This window comes from Manis javanica, chromosome 7, assembly GCF_040802235.1.
Source record: "Manis javanica isolate MJ-LG chromosome 7, MJ_LKY, whole genome shotgun sequence".
Taxonomy (NCBI): Eukaryota; Metazoa; Chordata; class Mammalia; order Pholidota; family Manidae; genus Manis; species Manis javanica.
Genome location: NC_133162.1, coordinates 126291391 through 126312738, shown reverse-complemented (window position 1 = coordinate 126312738; position 21348 = coordinate 126291391). Strand labels below are relative to the sequence as shown.

The 21348-nt window shown below is 34.7% G+C and overlaps 1 protein-coding gene across 18 annotated transcripts in view; it reads left to right on the top strand.

Annotated features, from left to right (window-relative positions):
• Nucleotides 1-21348, top strand: part of BAZ2B (bromodomain adjacent to zinc finger domain 2B) — a 153230-nt gene that overhangs the window by 102752 nt on the left and 29130 nt on the right. For 9 of the 18 annotated variants that reach the window (XM_073241524.1, XM_073241520.1, XM_073241517.1 and 6 more), the window contains 9 exons: nucleotides 1141-1206; nucleotides 2569-2613; nucleotides 2857-2889; nucleotides 4108-4173; nucleotides 11542-11682; nucleotides 13989-14243; nucleotides 15193-15407; nucleotides 16280-16354; nucleotides 17150-17384. In XM_073241524.1, coding sequence (XP_073097625.1) covers nucleotides 1141-1206; nucleotides 2569-2613; nucleotides 2857-2889; nucleotides 4108-4173; nucleotides 11542-11682; nucleotides 13989-14243; nucleotides 15193-15407; nucleotides 16280-16354; nucleotides 17150-17384 — 1131 coding nt within the window. The remainder of the gene's footprint in view (nucleotides 1-1140; nucleotides 1207-2568; nucleotides 2614-2856; nucleotides 2890-4107; nucleotides 4174-11541; nucleotides 11683-13988; nucleotides 14244-15192; nucleotides 15408-16279; nucleotides 16355-17149; nucleotides 17385-21348) is intronic. The other 9 variants (XM_073241527.1, XM_073241533.1, XM_073241522.1 and 6 more) reach the window with 2 other exon arrangements.

Sequence of the window (21348 nt, the reverse complement as noted above, 5' to 3'; positions counted from 1 at the left end):
AGCCTCGCAACAGTCTGTAATCTTGTAGTTAAAAAGCAAGCAATTTTCAGTACCTTAATGGCCAAAAGGCATTTCTCTTATCAAACTGTGTAGTGTAATAACTGATGTCAAGAATAATTGCTCAAAGTCCTCAAGAAAAAGCCAAATTATGTTAAGTGTACTGTGTCTAAGCTGGCATATGTCTCAAAATTATCCAAAATACTTTTTGTCCAAAATAAACTTTTTAATGTTCAAAATTATTATAACCCAAACCCTTAGCTGTTCAGGAAACTGTTGCCATAAAAATCGGCTTATTCCCTGAGGAATGCAGTTAGCTGAGGTTTTCACAATTACAGGTTTTTTCCTTCTAAAAATATATACACATATTCCCTTACCCATTTCAAATTAATTTTAAAACCCTCCAAATTGAAAATATCCCTGTCTTAAAGTACTTTGACAATTACTACTAGATAATTATGAAACTACTAGATAGTTAATGACTTTAAGATTATGAAGCTCAAATTTGATAGCATGAGCTTGATATTCAGAATGTGCTTCATTAAAGGTTGTTTCCATTCTATTAAGAAAAAAACTTGAATTTAACCATACTAGGTTAAATCAGGTTTAATATGTTTCATTTGAGTTATTTAAGTAATGGATTTATCTCAAATTTCAAGTATTAAAAAAATTTCAAAGAAAGTAGACATGTGCATTTTTAAATATTACTGATTTATCCTTTAACTTTTATTTATCATTAAAATCCAGTTTTCTAAATTTTTCACAATGATCAAGTTTTACTTTCAAAAATCAGAGAAAAAAAGCAAAAAAATACCATAACATCATTTTTTCTGTGATTAAATTTTAAGGTAAAATAACACTCAATTATTTCAGACTTTTCACAGAGTTTGAAGAAGACAAGAAAAGCTGAGATACTCTTACGAATTTAAGAATTTTTTTGTATATCTTAATGGTAGTCTATACATTAGAAATGAAATTAGTATGTTAAATGTAACAAACTGGGGGGAAATCTGTAATTGTCTACATATATGTTACATACTGTTTTGTGCCTTGCGAGGCATGGAGCTCCATTTTCAAGTCGAAGTTATTTTCAGGTTGTAGTGGTGCTTTTGCATGACTTTGAGGCCTATTTTACATGCACAGGCTAAAAAGAAAAAGAAGGAAGAAGCTGCAAATGCCAAATTATTGGAGGCAGAGAAACGAATAAAGGTAAGTTTAGAGGAGAATCAGAGTTTTTATTTTTTTTAAATAAACTATGTGATGTTTTACTAGTATCAATTATATGGAAAAAAAACTCCTCAAAATGACTATATGAAATAATGTTCACAGATACATGTATATAATGTGTGCTTTTATTGTATGTATGTATTTCTTATTTCATTATATATGGGTTTTATGTGATGCCTTGAGCTCTTTAAGTAGAAGACACCAACTCAGAAATGCAAACTGTTGAGTAATACTATGTATAGTTTCGCTGGATGAGAATGATCTCCCCAAAGCTATTTTGTGTTGTTTATATGTTTCAGATCGCATCTAAAATCTGATTATTTCCTTAGATTATAACTTTCTCTTTGCTTTAATATTAAAAAGTGAAGCCTACAGAAACAAAAACCTAACTTTATCACTTGTTTACCAATAATAAAAGTAGCCATTATTAATTATTCAGGTGTTGTTTGAGGGTCTTTTCATTTTGTTTTTCTGACATGAAGCATCAGAGAGGTGGACTCTCCTGCTCCCCTACACACACACGCACACACGCATGCATGCATTCCACCTCTTACATTCCCCTTTTTCTCACAAGTAATTACTGAAAGAAGGCAGCCAGGTGATCCTACTGGTTCACGAAATAGCTACCACACTCTGTTTTCTAAAGCCAGGGATCTGTTTGTTACCTTTTCTATATAGACTCTCTTACTTTGTTCTTTAGATTTTTACCCTTTTTCATGACTTCCCTTAATCATAATTTCATCCAGATTTTACCTTTATAAAAATACTTAAATTATTAGCATTCATAGACTAGCTTGCATTAAGCCCCACCCCCTGGAATGGTCCGCTGAGTCATAGGCAGGCGTGAGAATCTCAGACTGAACCCATCATCTCTTGTCACTCTCATTCACATACAGTGTATAAAAAGGATATAGATGCTGTTAATTATAGAGTGTATTGGGGAATTTATATTCAGAGTGGAGAGAATTCGAGTTAGCTAGATTTGAGGGTTGTGCCATGCATTAAAATAATAAAAAAATACATGTTCCAGTTGTATCTGATATGCTCTGACCATCTAGCTTAGTTGGTTCAGTAAATGTGCTGTTGAAATGTGGCATTAGGTCCTTGAATTTTTAAGTTTAAATGGCTGCTGAATAAAGATCCTTGATATGGTCATACAGTTATGTGTTAGGTAGAACCATATGAAATTGCCTATTTTATAAGTAAAAAATGATTACAGATTTGCAATTCTATATAGTTCAACCTAATGGACAACTATAAAACCTCAGAAAAAGAACTTGCAATACTCGTAACATGTTCTAAATCTTCTCTGAAATTATATATTAAAAGTTTCTTATTTTTAAGGAAAAAGAAATGAGAAGACAACAAGCTGTTCTTCTGAAGCATCAGGTCTGTAGACATAAAGTTAAACAGTTGTTGAAATGTACATTTTATGATTTTTCTTAAATCTTATTTTGGGGAGAATCTTGAAAATATTTTCTTAAAAATTTCCATTATGATTCCCGCTTAAGTTTTCCCTTCATCTTACAGTTATTGCCTTGCTTTGGTATTGGTGTCTTTTGGGGGGTTAAAAATTGGTTTCATGACTCTGTGATTTCTGTTTCATAATGTTGTGCCAACTCTTTCTACCAGGAGTTGGAGAGGCATAGACTAGATATGGTATGGGTATGTTTATTTTTGTACATCTAACACCGCATTGTGATTTGGTTGTGATATGGTTGTCATAGCAATGCATAAAGTGTAGCACTGGCTGCTGTCATATTACATACTGCTGCATGGCTTTACAGCACAGTGCATTGCATACATCTGCTTGTCTGTCTATAAGTATGATCTGTTCCCAAGATTTTTAATTGGATTGTGTAAGCCTTATTGAAGGCCGCTGTCTGAAAATTTGTGTTACTGATGTCAAAATGAAAGTTGGATTCCTGTACAACTAGATACAATTATGACCCATATTCTCCCATCTTTCTTGATGCAAAACTGCCATTGAATACAATGGGAATTTTGAGTTAGGCTGATGAGAGAATATGAAAGAGATTCTGGTTTTATAGATACATTTTAGAAGTGATATTATAAATATCCCTTTGGGGGTACTAAAAAGAATTGATTAGATGCTACAACTTTGATTTTTAAATTTTGAAATGAAATGAGATTATCAAACTAAGCTAGTGCCGGTGCTTATCTTATTTTCATACTGTGCCTTCTAAATGCCCTTATAGCCGATGGTGCAGCTTTTTTGGCTTTAAATAGTGCATCAAGTGGCAGACATCAGTAAATAGGAGTGTCCCTTTTCATTGGTATTGGTATATGAACCACAGCTAGTTTAACTAAATTGGTGTAAAAGCTTTAAAAAAAAAACCTTTCTAATTTGTTGGTGGCTTATTGCATTTATAAAATGAGAGTGTACTTGAAAAACAGCTAATTCTAAAACCATGAAGGGAAGTGATTATATTAAATTTCTGCCTGATCTAAAAATTTCAGAGCAATACAACCTTTAGTTTAATTGGCTATAGTACATATTTGTGGTTTTTCCAATAGCAGATGTAAGGTAACTGACCTGTTCCAGCCAACCATTATGCTTTTTGTTCTGCCAGCTTTTGAAGGAGCATCACAACTGACCATAAGTAAATCTGTACGCTTCTGTTTACACTGTCTCCATGTTCATTGCTTTACCTTTTTGCTTTTGATTGTTCTTGTATTTGCTTTCTAAACCTGAACTAAAACATGCACAGACTGGCCATTCTTGTCTTATATTTAGTATTTACTGTGACTTGTCTATAAATGCTAAACATGCTATACTGAGTTTTGTTTTGTTTTGTTTTTGTTTTTCCACTTGAAAATCAAACTATTAACTATGGTTATTTTCCTAATTTTATCCAATAGGAACGAGAGAGAAGGAGACAACATATGATGCTTATGAAAGCTATGGAAGCTCGTAAAAAAGCAGAAGTAAGTGTATGTTTCTAGGAAAATATTTACCCTGTCGTAAATTAATATTTTCTTCCTCAAGCAGTGGCTCTTCAAAATATAAATTTTTCAGAGTGTGGGTTTGTCATGATTTACTGGCTTTGATAAGCAAGCCAAAGGTTAGAAATAATAACTGTTAGAACATAAAAGGATGGAGGAAGGATTCCAATGTAAATGTTAATTTTCTTAGCTGAAATTTTAATCATCTTTTTTGAATGGAGTGAATGACATTCATTTAGCTAAAAGTACCTATTTATTACCATAACCAGAATTACAGCATGCCTAGAAAAGTCCTTTGTGTCCTGATTCAAATGATATACCCAATAAGGATCTAACATCCCAAATATATAAAGAACTCATAAGCCTCAGAACCAAAAAAATACAAATAACCCAGTTAAAAAGTGGGTAGAGTATCTGAATAGACATTTGCCAAAGAAGAAATACAAGTGGCCAACAGGCATATAAAAAGATGCTTCATATCACTAATCGTCAGGGAAGTTCAAATCAAAACCACAATGAGATATCACCTGACACCAGTCAGAACGGCCACTATCCAAAAGACAAGAAACAACAAGTATTGACAAGGATGCTGAGAAAATGGAACCCCACTACACCCACCGTTGGTGGGTGTGTGAACCAGGGCAGCCACTGTGGAAGGCAGTATGAAGGTTCCTCAAAAAACTAAAAAGAGCAATACCATACAACCCACTTCTAGGAATTTACCTGAAGAAAGCAAAATCTCTGATTCAAAAAGATACATGCACCCCAATGTTCTATTACCACATTATTTACAATAGCCAGGATTTGGAAGCAACCAAAGCGTTCATCAGTTAATGAATACATAAAGAAGTGGTACATACATGCAATGGAATATTATTCAGCCATAAAAAAGAAAGAAATCCTGCCATTTGTGACAACGTGGATGGACCTAGAGGGTATTATGCTCAGCGAAACAAGCCAGCTGAAGAAAGACAAATGCCATATGATTTCACTTATTTGTGGAGTATAAAAACAAAGCAAAACAGAAGGAGCAAAATAGCAGTAGACTCACAGACGCAGAGAAGTGACTCATGGTTATCAGAGAGGCATGGTTAGAGGTGTGGGGAGGGAGAGGAGGATAAAGGGGCACAATAATTGTCAATTGCAATATAAGTTGGTCACAGGGATAGTAGTACAGCATGGAGAATATGGTCAGTGATTCTGTAACATCTTTCTACATCAATAGATAGTAACTGTACTAGAGAGTGAGGATTTAATAATAAGGGTAACTGTTGAACCACTGTGTTGTACATTTGAAACCAATGTAAGATTGTGTATACCTGTAGCGGTATATCCAGACATACTAGGATTAAGTAGAAGGGGAGACCAAAGAGAATAGTAAAAATCAGACCATCTGAGGGAGTAAGCGCCCAGTTTGAGAGGTATCCAAAAGACCCAAAAGGCAGGACTTCCTCCACTGGTTTTTCGTACTTGCCCATGTGGCCTTGGAGGAAAGTAAGGAAAAGCTGCTGAAGAGAGGCGGGAAAGATGTGGTTTGAGTAGAAGGTAGCAGCCGCAGGTTAAGTGAAGATAATTAAAATTAAATCTTTAAGGAACCCATCAAAGCCCAAGAGTCCCTCTTATGGGAAAAGTATATGACCCTTTGCCGGAAAGAGTGAATCAGGTACAGTGCTTCCAATAAAACCTGGAGAGGTCTATGAGAAACCAGCACAGCTCTCTGCCTCTCCTGGCTTCTTTGTCCTCACAAAAAAAGCATGAATAGTATACAGAAAACTCATTCTTCAATCTGAAATTCTTAAACTATAACCAAGTAGCAGATAAAGTGATAGGGAACTAAAGGAAAATTAACCCACCTATATTGGAGCAGTACAAGTACTTACTAAGGCTGCAAACGTCAGGCATAAGTAATCAGAAAAGAAATGTCAAAGCAACCATGCAAAATATTACACCAAAAAAAGGTAAATATGTGCATATATACATGCAGTATAACTTAAGGAAGGGTGATCTTTTCTGAAAGTAAACCGGATTGCATCTTCACTCTGTCCCAGTGACTTCTTTGCAACTGTAATAAATTTACATTCCTCACCATGTCATACCAGCCCTACATACTCCAGTTTCTGCTTTCTACTCCATCTTTACCTCATACAATTTATCCCTTATTACTATATTCCAGTCATTTTGTATTTTTATTATTCCTGGACAAAGGGTCTTTACCTTGCTGTCCTTCCACCAAATACCCAAGAGGTTCAGTCATACTTGTTCAGTCATAGCAAATGTTAACTTGTCAAAAGGGTCTTCCCAGAACATCCTAATTTTGCCTTTTCTTATGCCCTACCTCCGGAACTCCATTCCATCATTTTACTCATATAATTCCTTGTTTATGGTCTCTCTCTTCCCAGAATGAAAGATCTATGAGGACAGGAATCTTGTCTGTCTTATCTACCATGATATCACCAGTCTTGATTAGAGCCAAGTACATAATAGGTGCTTAGAAAATTAGAGTTGAGTGAATGCATGAATTAATGAGCTAACGTGGCAAAGTGCGAAGGAAACAATAAACCATGGCCCAGCTGCACTCCGCAAGCGGCGCTGTCCTGTGGCGCTGCTCGTACTGGGCTGAGAGGCGGCTGGAGGCACGGGGGCCGCTCCGGGGCCGGACTGGTGGAGGCTGCCGCCTCCAGGACCGAAAACCATGGCAGAGAAGAGGCAGCTGTTTGTAGAAATGCGTGCTCAGAATTTGGATGTGATACGACTGTCAGCTTACAGAACAACCTGCAGATTTAACAGTTTGTACAAAAAACGATGCAACCTCCATCTTGTTGATACCTGGAACATGATTGATTCCTTCGAGGCAATGGTCTGAATATACTGGACCATACCACTGAGATCAGGGTGACCCACCTCGAAGCGGTCGTCTCACCCATCTACTAGGAGATGAACACGCGCCTGTCTTCTACTCACTATATTAATTTTAAAGAATCATTAATGTATCATCAAAGTTCATAAATATTTTCCTAACACAGTGTAAGAAAGAATAGTCTTTAGCCTGATGAATAAAAAAGGCTTGTTGCCTAGTATAATTCAAATAATAGTATGAAGTATATCTGCTTTCATTGTTGAAATTTTAGACTGGAAATTTAAACTAGTTTAAGCACCATGACAAGTACCTCTAATCTCCTGTTTCATTTATACAAAATTTCAAACCATACCAGTCACTAATATATAAGCACTTTACTCATAATAACTGAATGATCAACCATAGTAATTGTAACAGAGTATTTTGCATGCCTCCCCAAGGATCAATAAACTACAAAGGTTGTTAAATATGCATCTATCACAGAATGACTGTGTCAGCACTTCAGGAGGCAAAACCGTAAAATAGAAGAGAGTAGTTCAGATTTCAAAAGTCATCTAATAAATAATTGGAAAGCAGAAAAAATGTATAACCCCCTCCCAATGATTCAAGTCATAAGAATATTTTATAATCCTATATTTATACTAATCAGTGAAGAATAAAAATAAATGTAAGATTTTACATGTTTGGTTTAAGCAACCCCATTTTTCAGTTGAAGGCAATGTACATATGTGACATACTTGTACATTATACTAACACAATGTACTTGTACTCAATCTCAGTTTTAAAGTTCAGTTGCCTTTAAAAACAAATGTGAAGTGATTTTATATTTTACATTTTTATATTTAACATTCATGTAAATATCATGTAACAGTTCATTTTGGAAAGAATTGTTACAATTTATAATATTAAAATATCTGACTCAAGATTATTAAAGATTTTGATTTTAATTTAGAAGACATTTATGTAGCAGTAGCTATTCTACAAAGTTTTTAAAGATACTTAATCTAAACTAAGTATAGATTTTTGAGTAATACTTCAGTGGATTTTTAAGAAAATATGACTGGAATATTATTAAATATACCTGTAAAGTAAAACTTTTATTAAAATGTGAAATATAAGGGTTTCTTAAATCATATGATTCATAATTTTTTCATTTGTTAATTTTCATAATATTTTAATGTAATAGTACACCTTTTTAAAAATATTACCCTGATTGTTTTACCCATACTCAATATGTGACCATAAAACAGAATCATTTTTACTCTTTATACTTGTCTCCTATAAATGGCTTATATTATTAATCTTATTTATACTTGCATTCTTCCTATACCCTGAGGTAAACCTGTGTCCTTTAAATTTTATTTATGTCTTTGAAATTTAAGTACAACTTGCTGTCAAAAGAAATGTATTCTCCTAATTATGCCCAGAACAAACACCTAAGAGACCCAGTAGAATCGTAAAATGCAAAAAATACAGGCATCTTTGCAACAAGGTCCCTTAAAAATGGCCTGTTTTATAATCTCATAAGTTGTAAAACTTTACAGTAACAGGTCATTCTACTATATTCTTGTTTGGTTTTTAAACTTTTATAATTCTAAAATAGAATAAGTTTATTTCATACATTTGTTACTGTACTGTAGATTTTTGGAAACACTTCCATTATTGCTTTTAGAGTCCCTAAAATAAACCTTTTATGGGAGTAGAAAACTCGTTTTTAAATTTTCACCCTGTGTATTTGGGACTGTTCCATATATTCCAAATTTAAAGCATTGGCTATTAAAAGGTGTTTGAAGTTTGAAATCAAATTTAAATGACTTCTTAACTAAGAAATAATAATATTTGATACAGAAAATTCCATTACTATAATTAAGATGATAGAAAGGTATATTATTACAAATGACTTACATTTCAAAAATCCACATTTATTTCAAGAATTTCTACATCTAGAAACTATGGAGGAGGTGAGGTGAATGCCAAAAAAATGGGAGGAGGCATACTTATTTGCTGGTAATTATTTACAGTCAATCTAAAAATAAAAGTATTCAAGAGCTATATTTTGTAGTCATTTGTGGAAATTCTAAGTTATTGCCCTGAGATTAACCAGCATTAATTTAAAATATCTCTCAGCATTCCTTTTATATCATGATAGGTTTAATTAATTTTACCTCTGGTAGGTCAAAGGTCTATTGTGAACTAACCTTAAAAAATATCAGATCGGTCCATTATGAAATCTTTAATATTTGGCATAGCAACAAAATATAGTATAGAAATTAGATGTAGGATCAAGCATGGCAACTTAATTTGCCAAGAAAATGTTTAAGTGAAAAGTAGGTAAATATATTGCTCTTTCAAGAAGTATACCAAGTCTGGAAGAGAGACTACTACACAGATTTCGTTTTTAAACTTGGCCTAAAGTAGCACTGCTCCTTTAAACTTTAGTTCTTGAAAAATTATAGAGAATATAAAGTCAGTTTAGTTTTGATATGTGGGAGGTCTGTTTACAACCACAGGAAATCATAATGCAATTAAAATGGTTAAATTAATGTTGAAGTAGATGTGAGAAATATATTTCAGATATTTAAAAATTCCTAAATATAACCTGAGTATTATTAACAAAACAAACATGTTTATCTCTGCTTTTGGATACAGGTTTCTGCATAAATGAAAATTGAAAACATCAATTATGTTTGTCCACAATATAAAGTATAAAAAGTAGAGAAAAAACTGGCTATTGAATATGTTCAATAACTAGTACAGATGTTAACCTATCTTTATTTATGTGGCATTTGTAGAATTAATCATTAATTCGTGCTTAAATAAGTTTTATATGCTAAAGCACACCAAGTATGTCCATTAGCGTCAGATGATAATTACTATAGTCATAAATAAAAACAATATTTAGACCAGTGAGTGGGTGAGGAATGTTGAAACGATACAGACTTGAGAGTCAGGGAAAAGGATAAAAATCACTAAAAACTGTGCCTGGCAAATTGTACAGCTGGGAATTGAATAGGTGCATAAAGAAACAGTGAATAAATTAGTTCTTCTGACCTCTATAAATTCACAGTAACATGAGAGACATCAACTTTAAACAAATAATTGTCCCAGAGTGCAATAAATGCTACGTTAATTTATGTGGAAGCCCAAAAAGGAAATATTAAAGTGCCTGAAGTAGTTGTGGGAAGAGTTAAAAAAAAAAGGGGGTTTATTTACCTATGTGTAGAGAAGGAGGAGCTATGAATTCTAAGCAGGGCGGGGATGACATACTGAGGTACAGCCTGATGACTGAACAGGGTGCTTGGGGTGGGGAAGACAAAGGTGCAGAGGGAGTCGGTTTTGACCTTGTATTTGTTGTCTTGACTTTGTTGCTGCTTCTCCTTCTCCTCCTCCATCTTCATCATCATCACATCATCATCCAAGCAGTGCCTCAAACGTGTTACGCAGACTTTTCTCACCCCAGCTGTGTCAAACAACATGACTAGGGCATGGCGCATGCACCGAGAATAAGACGTGAGACAGGCCTCGTGCGGTGCTAAGTTGTGACTGTCTTTATATGCCATTTGAAACTGGTTATTTGAGAGTCATCTTACACCAGAACCACAGGATTTGTATTCGTCCTATACAGTTCATTAAAATTCACTAAATAAATTAGTGAATAATTTGACTAAATAATAAATTCTGTTAGTGAATAAGTTCACTAAATTCACTGAATTTAGAGATGCCATGTTTCCCTTCAAGTATCCATATTAGTAAATAAAAATGGATGCCTGTCGCCAAGTATTAAAGATCCTACTAATTTCCAAGATTTCTTGGAAATCTCCGTTTTATCCTAAAAATTGACCATGCTTTTACCTTCTCTTCCATAGCTATGTTTTTTTAATTGGAAAAAGTACTGCATATCACTAATTAAAAATGATACCCAAGAATACACACACACACACACACACACACACACACAGTTGACCTTTGAACAATGTGACATTAAGGAAACAGTCAAAACTCTGCATATACCGTTTGACTCCCCAAAACTTAACTACTCATAATAACCTACCATTGACTGGGAAGCCTTACTGATAACATAAACAGATCATCAACCATATTCTGTATGTTATATGTATTATATGCTATATTCTCACAATAAAGCTAGAGAAAAGAAAATGTTTTTTCAAATTGTTGCAGTTCTCTAAAAAGTTCCCAGTGTATTTATTTTTTTAAAATCTTCATATAAGTGGACCCGTGCAGTTCAAACATGTGTTGTTCAAGGATCAACTGCACAAAAATATATACAGTCATTAGATTATTTTGAAATTCAGAGAGTGACAACACTGAAAAGCAAAATAAGTTATTTCTATGTAATCCTAAATCTGTTGCTAAATCTGCTAGGAGAGTTCTGTTCATGGACATAATACAGATCACCTTTTAAATATTAAATATAGGTTTTTCAAATGTAATAATGGTTAAAGAGACTATGTGGACATGGTTTTCTTTTTAAGGAAAAAGAACGGTTGAAGCAAGAAAAACGTGATGAGAAAAGATTAAATAAAGAGCGTAAACTAGAGCAACGAAGATTAGAATTAGAAATGGCAAAAGAACTAAAGAAGCCTAATGAAGACATGTGCTTAGCAGACCAAAAGGTAATTTATCATGTAAACCATTTCACTAATAAATTTAATTTTTCCTGTGTTTTCACCTCATTCCTTTGCCAGAGCTGCCAGTACGAAAGCTTTCCCTTTCAGCTGAGCAGTGCATTTCCAAGTCTAGGTCAGTGTGGTTCTTCGGGATGGCCGCCAGTAAGTCTCTTGACCTCCTGCGCTGAAAATGGAAGTTCTAAATATATAAATTCTAAATATATAAGTGGAGCGCTGCAAATCTTTTTTGTTGAAATAAAAATACTGTACAAATCTACAAGGGTGAATGATAAAAGTAGATAGGATTTCTGTGTTTCATTTGGTCCTTTCTGTATGTTTAGATACAGAAAGATCTACCTTCTCCCCAAACCCCCTTAGATATTTAAGTAAATGAGGATTTATAATCTGTAACCTCCTTCCGTGCTTTAAACTTGTTAGCTAACTTGCATTGAGTATGTTTACTACTTTCCAGGCACTGTGCTAGGTGCTTTTTATATATGAATTCTCTCATTTAATCCTCACCACAATCCTGTAGAACACATATTTATGCCCATTTACAAGTGAGAAACTTTGACACAAAGGGTTAAGGAACTTGCCCAAGATGACACATCTAAGAAGAAGCACCTTGGATCCAAACTCCACTCTATTAAACTCCAGGGTCCATACTGTTTATCACCTTGAAAGCCAAAAAATGCGTCCAGTCAGAGGACCTCATGTGTTCTCTCTCCTGTTGTTTTCACAGACGTGTGATGTTGCTAAAATAGGTAAAAGTAGAAATTTGGAAAGAACAAGATAATTGTGTTAACTGGCATGATTTACATACTTATCAAGAGAAGTCAATTATGTTTGACTGTAGTTAAGATGGTACTTCTAGAAAGTCATCAATGCATATCATTTCTGTAATACTGTCAATAATTCTATATTTAGTCAATAGCATCTATATTATATGCCATGTTCATCTGCTAGTACAAAGAATGAATGATTGTCTCTTTTCAGCTTTTTCTAAAGCACTTAAAGCAAACTTAATATCCTAGTGGGGACTTAGTTATAATAATCTATTTATTTACTTAGCACAAGTGCTTTTAATTACAAATAAAAGTATAAATACTAGTTTTAGCAAAACTGGATTTTTAAATTTTTCTAAGTCCAGAGTGGGTACATAGGTTAGTTGACACATTTAGTAGACTCATAGTGAGCAATTTTTTTAATCCTAAATGACCTTTATTTTCTTGAATTTGTTACTTCCATTTAAATGCATATGTATTAAATCAAATATAGAAATCCATTTTAAGCCTTTTGTTAGCTTTGTTATATAAATTTTTTTAATTGTATGGTATGTGTGTGTCTGATATGGTTCAAGAAAAAAGATTCAGACTTAAATGGTTTTCAAATGGAACATGTAAGGTTTGTATGCTATCAGATATTATCCATAGTTCTGTGTTTCCACACAGTATTACTAGAAAAGGTCATTGGTTAGTTGTTTCAGTAAGTGCAGGGTGGAGGAACATTGTTTAACAAAGATGAGTGAAATAGAAATATTTAAAAGTTCATTGTTTTTTTCATCAAAATTTAAAATACTATTATTAAATCTCATTCATGGACAAAAATGTTTTAAATTACCTTATTCACTTCTTAAATATCCATGACAACTGGTACTACAGTTTTGTTATTAAAATGTTAAGATGTGAGCATATTTGAGAAGTAGCTAAAGAGGCCACTTTCTAATTTTAGTATTGAAATGCAATATGAGTGTTTTGCTGCAAGCCTAGAGACTATTAGTTGCAGTAAAACTGGGTTCTTGATAGGATCATGGGTTCTGGTCCAAATAATTTATCTGCATTAATTAGCCAAAGATGGTACCATTCTCCCATCGGCCCATAGATGCATAGTAGTTTCTGAGCTACGAAAAAACTGTGAATTATTAATCAGTCTCCATCATTAGAAGAAAGTAGTACACGTGCCCTACTTAGTATGTCCATGGCAAAGTACTTTTGAAATGTTTATTTCTTATGTTGCTCCAGTTATGTAACCCACATTCTATCAATATATGTTAATTAAAATTTGTGTTCTTTTTTCAAAATTCTGAGTTCATATTGAGTTCAACTAAAATTTATTGATGGTTACTTGGTTTCAAGATCCTATGCTTAGTACTATGGGGTTGCAGAAATGCCCTCAGGGAATCCACAGTCTAGAGGGAAAATCACTGGTAGAATTCAAGAGCAAAGAAAGATAGCAACTTGTTCTATTTCAGAAGATATGAAGTCAAAGCCTTTTTAATTAATTAGTTTTTTAAACTTTCTTTTATTTTTCAGCCTTTGCCAGAGTTGCCTCGTATTCCAGGACTTGTTCTCTCTGGAAGTACATTTTCAGACTGTCTCATGGTGGTGCAGTTCTTACGAAACTTTGGTAAAGTTTTGGGCTTTGATGTGAATATTGATGTTCCAAACCTGAGTGTCCTTCAAGAGGGATTGCTAAATATAGGGGACAGCATGGGTGAAGTACAAGACTTGCTTGTGAGGCTCCTCTCAGCTGCTGTATGTGATCCAGGTCTAATTACAGGATACAAGGTAAAAAAACAAAATACAAAAAATTATTTTAATTTGTACCCTCAGTGCATTGACAGCTGGCTTTCGGGTATTAGCAGAAGAGTGTATACACTGATCTAATGTTTTCCACATCTCACAAAGTTAAGTGTAGGTTTGCTTTCAGTTACGAATGGTCCACATCTAGGAAAACCTGGTTCATAAAGCCTAGGGAATGTAGATATTCCCAAATTACTCTTATTTTCCTCTAGCTTTTGGCCAAAACCAAGCTGACTTAAGGAAAGTGATATTCAGCAAAACAATTTATAAATTCGTAAAGAATTAAAATTTATGTATGCCTTTTGAAATTAATGCTGTGTGCTCTCAGTCACTGTGAATAATTGAGGCTAATGGCTAATATGCTCTAAGATCAGCATATTAAGACTCTGAGCCACTCAGTGGATACTCAAGAAATTCAAATTTATCATAGTTCCAGCTAAGATACACATTTCAGTCAGCTTTGCTGTAGATGATATTGTAGAGAGAGAGGCTTCCAGATGCACCAGTTACTTGTCCCTCCATTTTCCTATTTAGTATACCAGACAATAAAGTCCATGACACTCTAAAGCTGGAAAACAGAGTAATAGTGCCCCTGGACCTCCCTGCAACCACTACTGATAGAACGCCTAGGTAAAGCCTGGGAAAGCTTGAGATAGTTTCTGTAGTCGAAGAAGGTATGATATCTGCCTATCAATTTACATACTCCTTCCCACCGGTTAACCAAGGGTTTAAAGAACGAATAGAAAAATGCAAGTACTCAAATACTTGTCTATTATCTGTTGCCTATTTTTATCTTTGCTTCATTTAAAGTATGAATAAAGCCCTTTTTTTCAGTAATATATAGATAATATAATAACAATATTTTTAAATCTTAATTGTTTTTGTGTTCTATATGGTTAGGATCAATACTGACAAAAATGCCAAACTTTTATAGGCCAAAACAGCTCTTGGAGAACATTTGCTGAATGTTGGTGTGAATCGAGACAATGTTTCCGAGATCTTGCAGATCTTTATGGAAGCCCATTGTGGACAGACTGAGCTCACCGAAAGCCTGAAGACCAAATCTTTTCAGGCCCACACTCCGGCCCAGAAAGCCTCGGCGCTGGCCTTCCTGATCAATGAGCTGGCCTGCAGCAAGAGTGTGGTGAGGTGAGCCTGTGCCTACACTTCTCTGGTGATCCTTTCCTGTTCTCAATTCGGCTAATCAAAATAATTTATATTACAAAGTAATACAAATTTCCCATACAAAGTCCAAAGTTATACAATAGCACAAAGAAAAAAATATTACACTTAATCTCACCATTCAGAGATGACTACTATTACTAATATTTTAATGTATTTATTGCAGTCTGTTGAAAAGAAAATTTGGGTCTTACTGCATGTTTTCTTTGCAACCATTTTGTTTACTTAATAATTCTGTTAATTATTCATATAAGGAAACATAAAAATAGTTTTTTCTTACTATGACACCAGAATCCAGCACCTTTGCAAGAATTCAGAATTTCTTCTTTCTTTGACATCTTTCGGTGATAAATAACTACCTGATTTTCCTTCATAGCCATTAATAGAATTATCCAGCTTTTTATTTTATTATATGCTAGTAACAATTTAATATTATTAGTTTATTGATGTACTGTACTTTTTAGAAACTAATCACATTTAAGAGTCAAAGTAAATTTTGTACTCTAGTATTTCAAGTTTTGGTGAACAAATCCATATTCATCTTGTTCTTTTTATTCATTATTTTACATATTTTAATTATGTTACTTTTAGTTCTTTACCTTTATAGGAAAAGGATCAATCTGTATATTTCAGAACCATGCATTTCTACCATTGGTGGACATATTTAGTCTTCTGTACATCTCTTAGCTGTGATACTGTATTGATATAATTTTTCATTTGGTTTTGCTACTCATTGACATCATTTTTACTTAGCAAAAAATGGCAACAGTTTACTCGCCATGTTAACATATTGCATAATGGATTAATTTATATCTTCTAATAAATTTTTGCATTGACAGTGAAATTGACAAGAACATTGATTATATGTCAAACTTGAGGAGAGATAAATGGGTGGTAGAAGGTAAACTCCGCAAGTAAGTCCTGTTTTATTAAAGTTAGTATACTGTATCCGTTGTACAAATTTCCCAGTAAAACATAAATTGCAAAGATAGAATTTAAACTTTATTTTCTCTAAGATATAAAAAAAGGTAAAGCTTAATTAAGATGAATTAAGAAATTAATAAAACCCAGGGTAAGAGTTTGCAATGGACAAAATTGTAATTAGAGTCATTGAACATCTTATGCTTCAAACTTTGAAGAAAGTCAGTTTACCTTTTTTCTGAAGTCAAGCAATCACATTTCCTAAAATTGTTGTTGCTATCAAGTTACTTTTGTCATAAATAGAATCTGTTTAGAACTACCACTTTTTAAAATTGCTTTCTAATTAAAGTTTGCTTTTATAGAGTCTAAAATATCCAAATGTATTCAGAATTAAAACTTAATTAGCTTGCTGCCAGGAAATATAATGCTGAAATTATTCAGTTTCTATGTAAGAGGGTATTTCTTTGCATAATTTGAACAGAAATGTAATCTGTCTGGTAGCATGGGATCAGGAATTATAATTGGTCATTGCTTGAGTTAATATTTTCAGCTAAGTTTTATTTTTTTTAATATATTCTAATTCTAAAGAGATATCAAGAATAATTCTTAAAAGTCAGCATATTCTGTAATTTCTGGAAACATATTTCTTAAATTTCCTTAATTCTAATTTTATTGCCATTGACTTATTACTCATCCATGAGGCATTTTTGCTTAAAACTCACATTAATCTCTCTAAAAAGTATGAAGAGAAGCTTTTCTTGCGCATCATAATTTTGTTACATTTAAAGGCTCAGAATCATTCATGCTAAGAAAACAGGCAAGAGAGACACTTCAGGTGGCATCGATCTTGGAGAAGAGCAGCACGCGTCGGGCACCCCCACAGCAGGACGCAAGCGAAGAAAGAAGGGCGGGGACAGTGATGACTACGACGAAGACGACGATGACAGCGATGACCAGGCTGATGACGATGAGGAGGAGGAGGAAGACAAAAAAGGAAAGAAAACTGATGTCTGTGAAGATGAGGTAATCAAGTTTAGGTGGATTTTTATTACTTAACGAAGATAACGTAACATACTGAAAACAGAATTTGGGGATCAAGTGGATTTGGGTTTGAATTCCATTTTGACGCTTACTTGCCTCAGTTTCTTCATCTGAAAACAGAATATTTATAACAATCACCTCGTAAAGTTTTTTGTGATGGTTTAATAATTCAGTGTAAGGATGGACTTACACTGAATAAACAAAGTTAAGTTTTTCTTTTTATAGAACATATTGAGAGTTCTTCAAAGAATCATGCAGATTCTTAATTTCAGGTAACCTCTTTCATTCTGGTAAAATACTACCATATATCTGTACGATACTTCGTGCCTTGAAAGTATTGTCACATAGTGAAACTGATGTATTTCTCAAGCATCAGTTTATTATGTGCCTAGCTCTGGGCACTTTTGATCGAAGATGAATAAGGTACTGAAAGTCCTCTCTCAACTTGCAGTCTCACTGAGGAAGATTTGCTATAAGAAAATGTGATGTACTACATGTTAACTGCTTTGACAGTGGTATTTATTCTGTGCTAGGCAGGTAGAAAGGAAGGGCATTTAACCTTTATGAGGAGTAAGTTCTCACAAAGGCTTTCTGGGCCCATTGGCTGAGGCCAAAAGGTGGGCTGAATGTTAACCTGGAGAAGAACCCATAGAAAAGTGCTCAGGCAGAAAGAATAGCATCAACAGGGACGTAGAAATCTGAAACCACGACGTGCTTTAAGTGACTCACAAGTGCTTCATTGTTATTAGAGAGCCTCCTAGCAACAACTGTGAACTAGGGTTTACACTTTTTTGGTAAGAGGAAGCCATTGCTTACTCTTTGTAAGTAACAGGTTATAAGTCACAGAATGACAGAGTGAGACTTGCTTTTTTTAGTGGCTCACTATGGCAGCTCCGTGGAAAATAGAAATAGTTTTGGGGTAGGGCAAGATCAGAGGTGGGAAGATCAGTCAGGAGATGTTGCAAGAGTATAGTGAGTTGTAGGGTCCAAAAGTAGCCCAATGGTAGTTGGGAAGAAGGAGGAAAAGATTCAGTAAATACTTAGGAAGAAGAATGAGTAGTATTTGAATGATAGGTTGATGGACTGGTAGGATTGATTCCAGGCCATCCGGTTTGGGAGGCTGCATGGTATTCTTGCCATTAACTGAGTTAGAGCAATCAGGAGGAGCAGAGTAAATAGATGATAGAGGAGGAGGGGAGTGCAGAACAGACGATGGAGGACAAGAAATGATGGTGGGTTTATTTTGGACATGTTAAGTTTGAGGTGCCGATGCAACAGTTCAGCAGTGAGTTGGATATAAGAATCTGAAGCCTAAAGATGAGTTCAGTCCTGAAGATATAGATCTGGAAGTTATTCACGCAGACAATAGTTTAAAATCATGAGGTGGGTGATTTTTGTACAGGGGGATTGGTTTAGGGAACAGAGTAGTAGACTGAAGTTGGACCCCAGGGAATGTTGATATTTAAGAAGATCCCGTAGGGCTTCTTGTTGAAGAAGGTGTGGTCATAGAGGTGGGAGATGTCTGTAATGGCTCAAGGATCCTTGAGGCCATCGCCAGAGCCAGTGACTCACTAGGAAGATTCACACAGAAAATCAGCAGAGAGAAAAGGCATATGAGCCACAGGCCAGAGGAAACCAGACCCACACTGTTAATAGTCTTTTCCCAGTGGAGTCACCCAGGATTGGCTTAAGTCTCCAAGGAATGAGTTATGACAAGTATAAAACTCCCAGGAGAAAAGCAGGTGTTCGATATACACCCCATTGTTCGCACAGTTGGGATCCAGTGAGCCAACCTTATCAGCCCCTCTGAAATCCAAGTTCCCAGACACCAGCCAGGGACCAGCCTTGTATGCGGGCCTTTCAAAGGGGAGCAGTCAGACCTGCAATGTTAACTCTTTTCTAACATGTAGTAGTAGCAAAAATCAAGAAAATTGAACATTTCAAAAAGGAGGGAGTGATAAACAATGTTAATGCAGCAGGAGTCTGGTGTGATGGGGATCGAAAGTATCTGTGGGCTCGGGCAAGGCAGCAGTCACTGGGGACCAGTGGCAGCACGGTCGTTAGTCGGGTCAGAGCAGGAGCCGGGTGGTGGTGGATCGGGAACAACAGGAGGTGGCGATGACTCCTGTAAGCATCGTGCCTCAGAGGAAAAGGTGGTCCCTAAGGGGGGACAGACACCAAGGATTATTCAGATGTGCAAGACTTACTATGATTTTCAGGTTGAGGTAAGGAGTCAGTAAGAGAGGGGGTTGAAGACTGTAAAGAGATAAAGAAAATAATTAATGGGGCAAGGTTGATAAAGACTACTAAAATTTGTTACTAATTATTTAAATATCATCATTAATGTTTCTTAAACCCCATGTATCATTTAAAGTGATTTTTTTATGAGTATTGAATTATAGAGTTAGATTATAGGGTTTCATTGATCGAAATCCTGGCAAATGTATATGTTATTAATATGAGAAAACAGTTTAAAAACTTTTTAAGATAATTATGTTAGGACCTAACAAGCCAAAATAGCATTTCCTTTAAGTGATTTTAGAGTTATTTCTTATAATGAAGAACTGGTAGCTACTTATCAATTGCCTTAAAAAATTTAACGATTTAATGAGCTCAATGATAAGGTAGATACATTATTCCTCAAAAAATATGTTTAGATTCCTGATTGAAGTTTAGGAGAGTGCCAGTAATTAAAACTCCTTAGAAGATTAATTTTAGAGAGCCTTTCTGTTGAGACTCGTGTGATCGCTTTCAGTTAGAAGGTCCTGCCCTTGACTAAGTCATCCCCCTTTGAAACAGTACTTTTCCATTCTCCACACTCTTCCATTCCTTCAGCACATGGAGTCTTTATATCTAAAACTTAGAATTGTGTTGAAACCTATGCGAGCTTTAACTTCACAAGTCGGCATGGTAAGAGGTTGTGTGGATGATTGAACTTTGACACATAGGGACATACAATGGCCTCTCTTTTGGCTGGGAAATCATGGAGAACCACAGCAGGGACGGGTTCTTTGTAACTAGTCTTCTTGCCTTCCTCTCTGACCTTTCAAGTTCCTTCACATCTCTTAAAATTATAAGGACTGTTAGCCAAAACTCCGTGTCCAAATGAAAAGTAGGCATTTTACTTCCTTTTCATCTTAGGGAGAGTCTTAGAAACAGCAGTAAGTTTATTTGACTGATACATAGTTACTTTGCTGTCTTTTGCAAGTATTTTTTATTACTGTTGCTTGAATTGTATTTTTATATAAGCATATCATCAAACATTTGCTCTACCAGTCAAAAGATCACTTTAGAATCACATAGACATGTAATTATGTAATTATCTATTTGAGGCTCATTGGGCCTGTTCTCTTTTAAGGTTTCTTTCCTGAAGTAGAAATTGTGTTACTGTTAGCACAAATAATATGCCTAAGTACCTCTGTAACTTGCTCCCCTAAACTGGATGAGAAGTAGATAAGTGATAGATAATACTAAAACTAGTGAGGCTTCATTTTCATTTCCTTCTTTTGGGGAGATAACTATATTCATCCAGAAATATCTGCCCATGAGTGGTTGGTGGTAGTGTGGCTTTTTAAAAAATGCTTCTAGTAAATGAGCACCAGAAACAAATTTTACTTTTTTAAACCTAAGAGGTACCTGCATTTTCTAGGTACAATTTTCAGAAAGAGGGAAAGTAACCAGTTTGCACACTGTGTGCCTGGAACTTGGCTGGTTACTTTCAGATCTGTTCTTCTCAGCCCTCACAAATGCCCCCATGTTACAGGAAATGTTATTATCAATTTACAGAAAAGGAAATAGTCTTAGAAGAGTTAAGTAGTTTGCCCATATGAAGTAGCATGGCTAAGATACAAAGAAAATACATCTACCTTCTTTTACTTCATGCTTTCCCTCTAAAACATATAATTTGGTGGTTGTTTTCCTATATTCATTTTCTAGAATGAAAAAT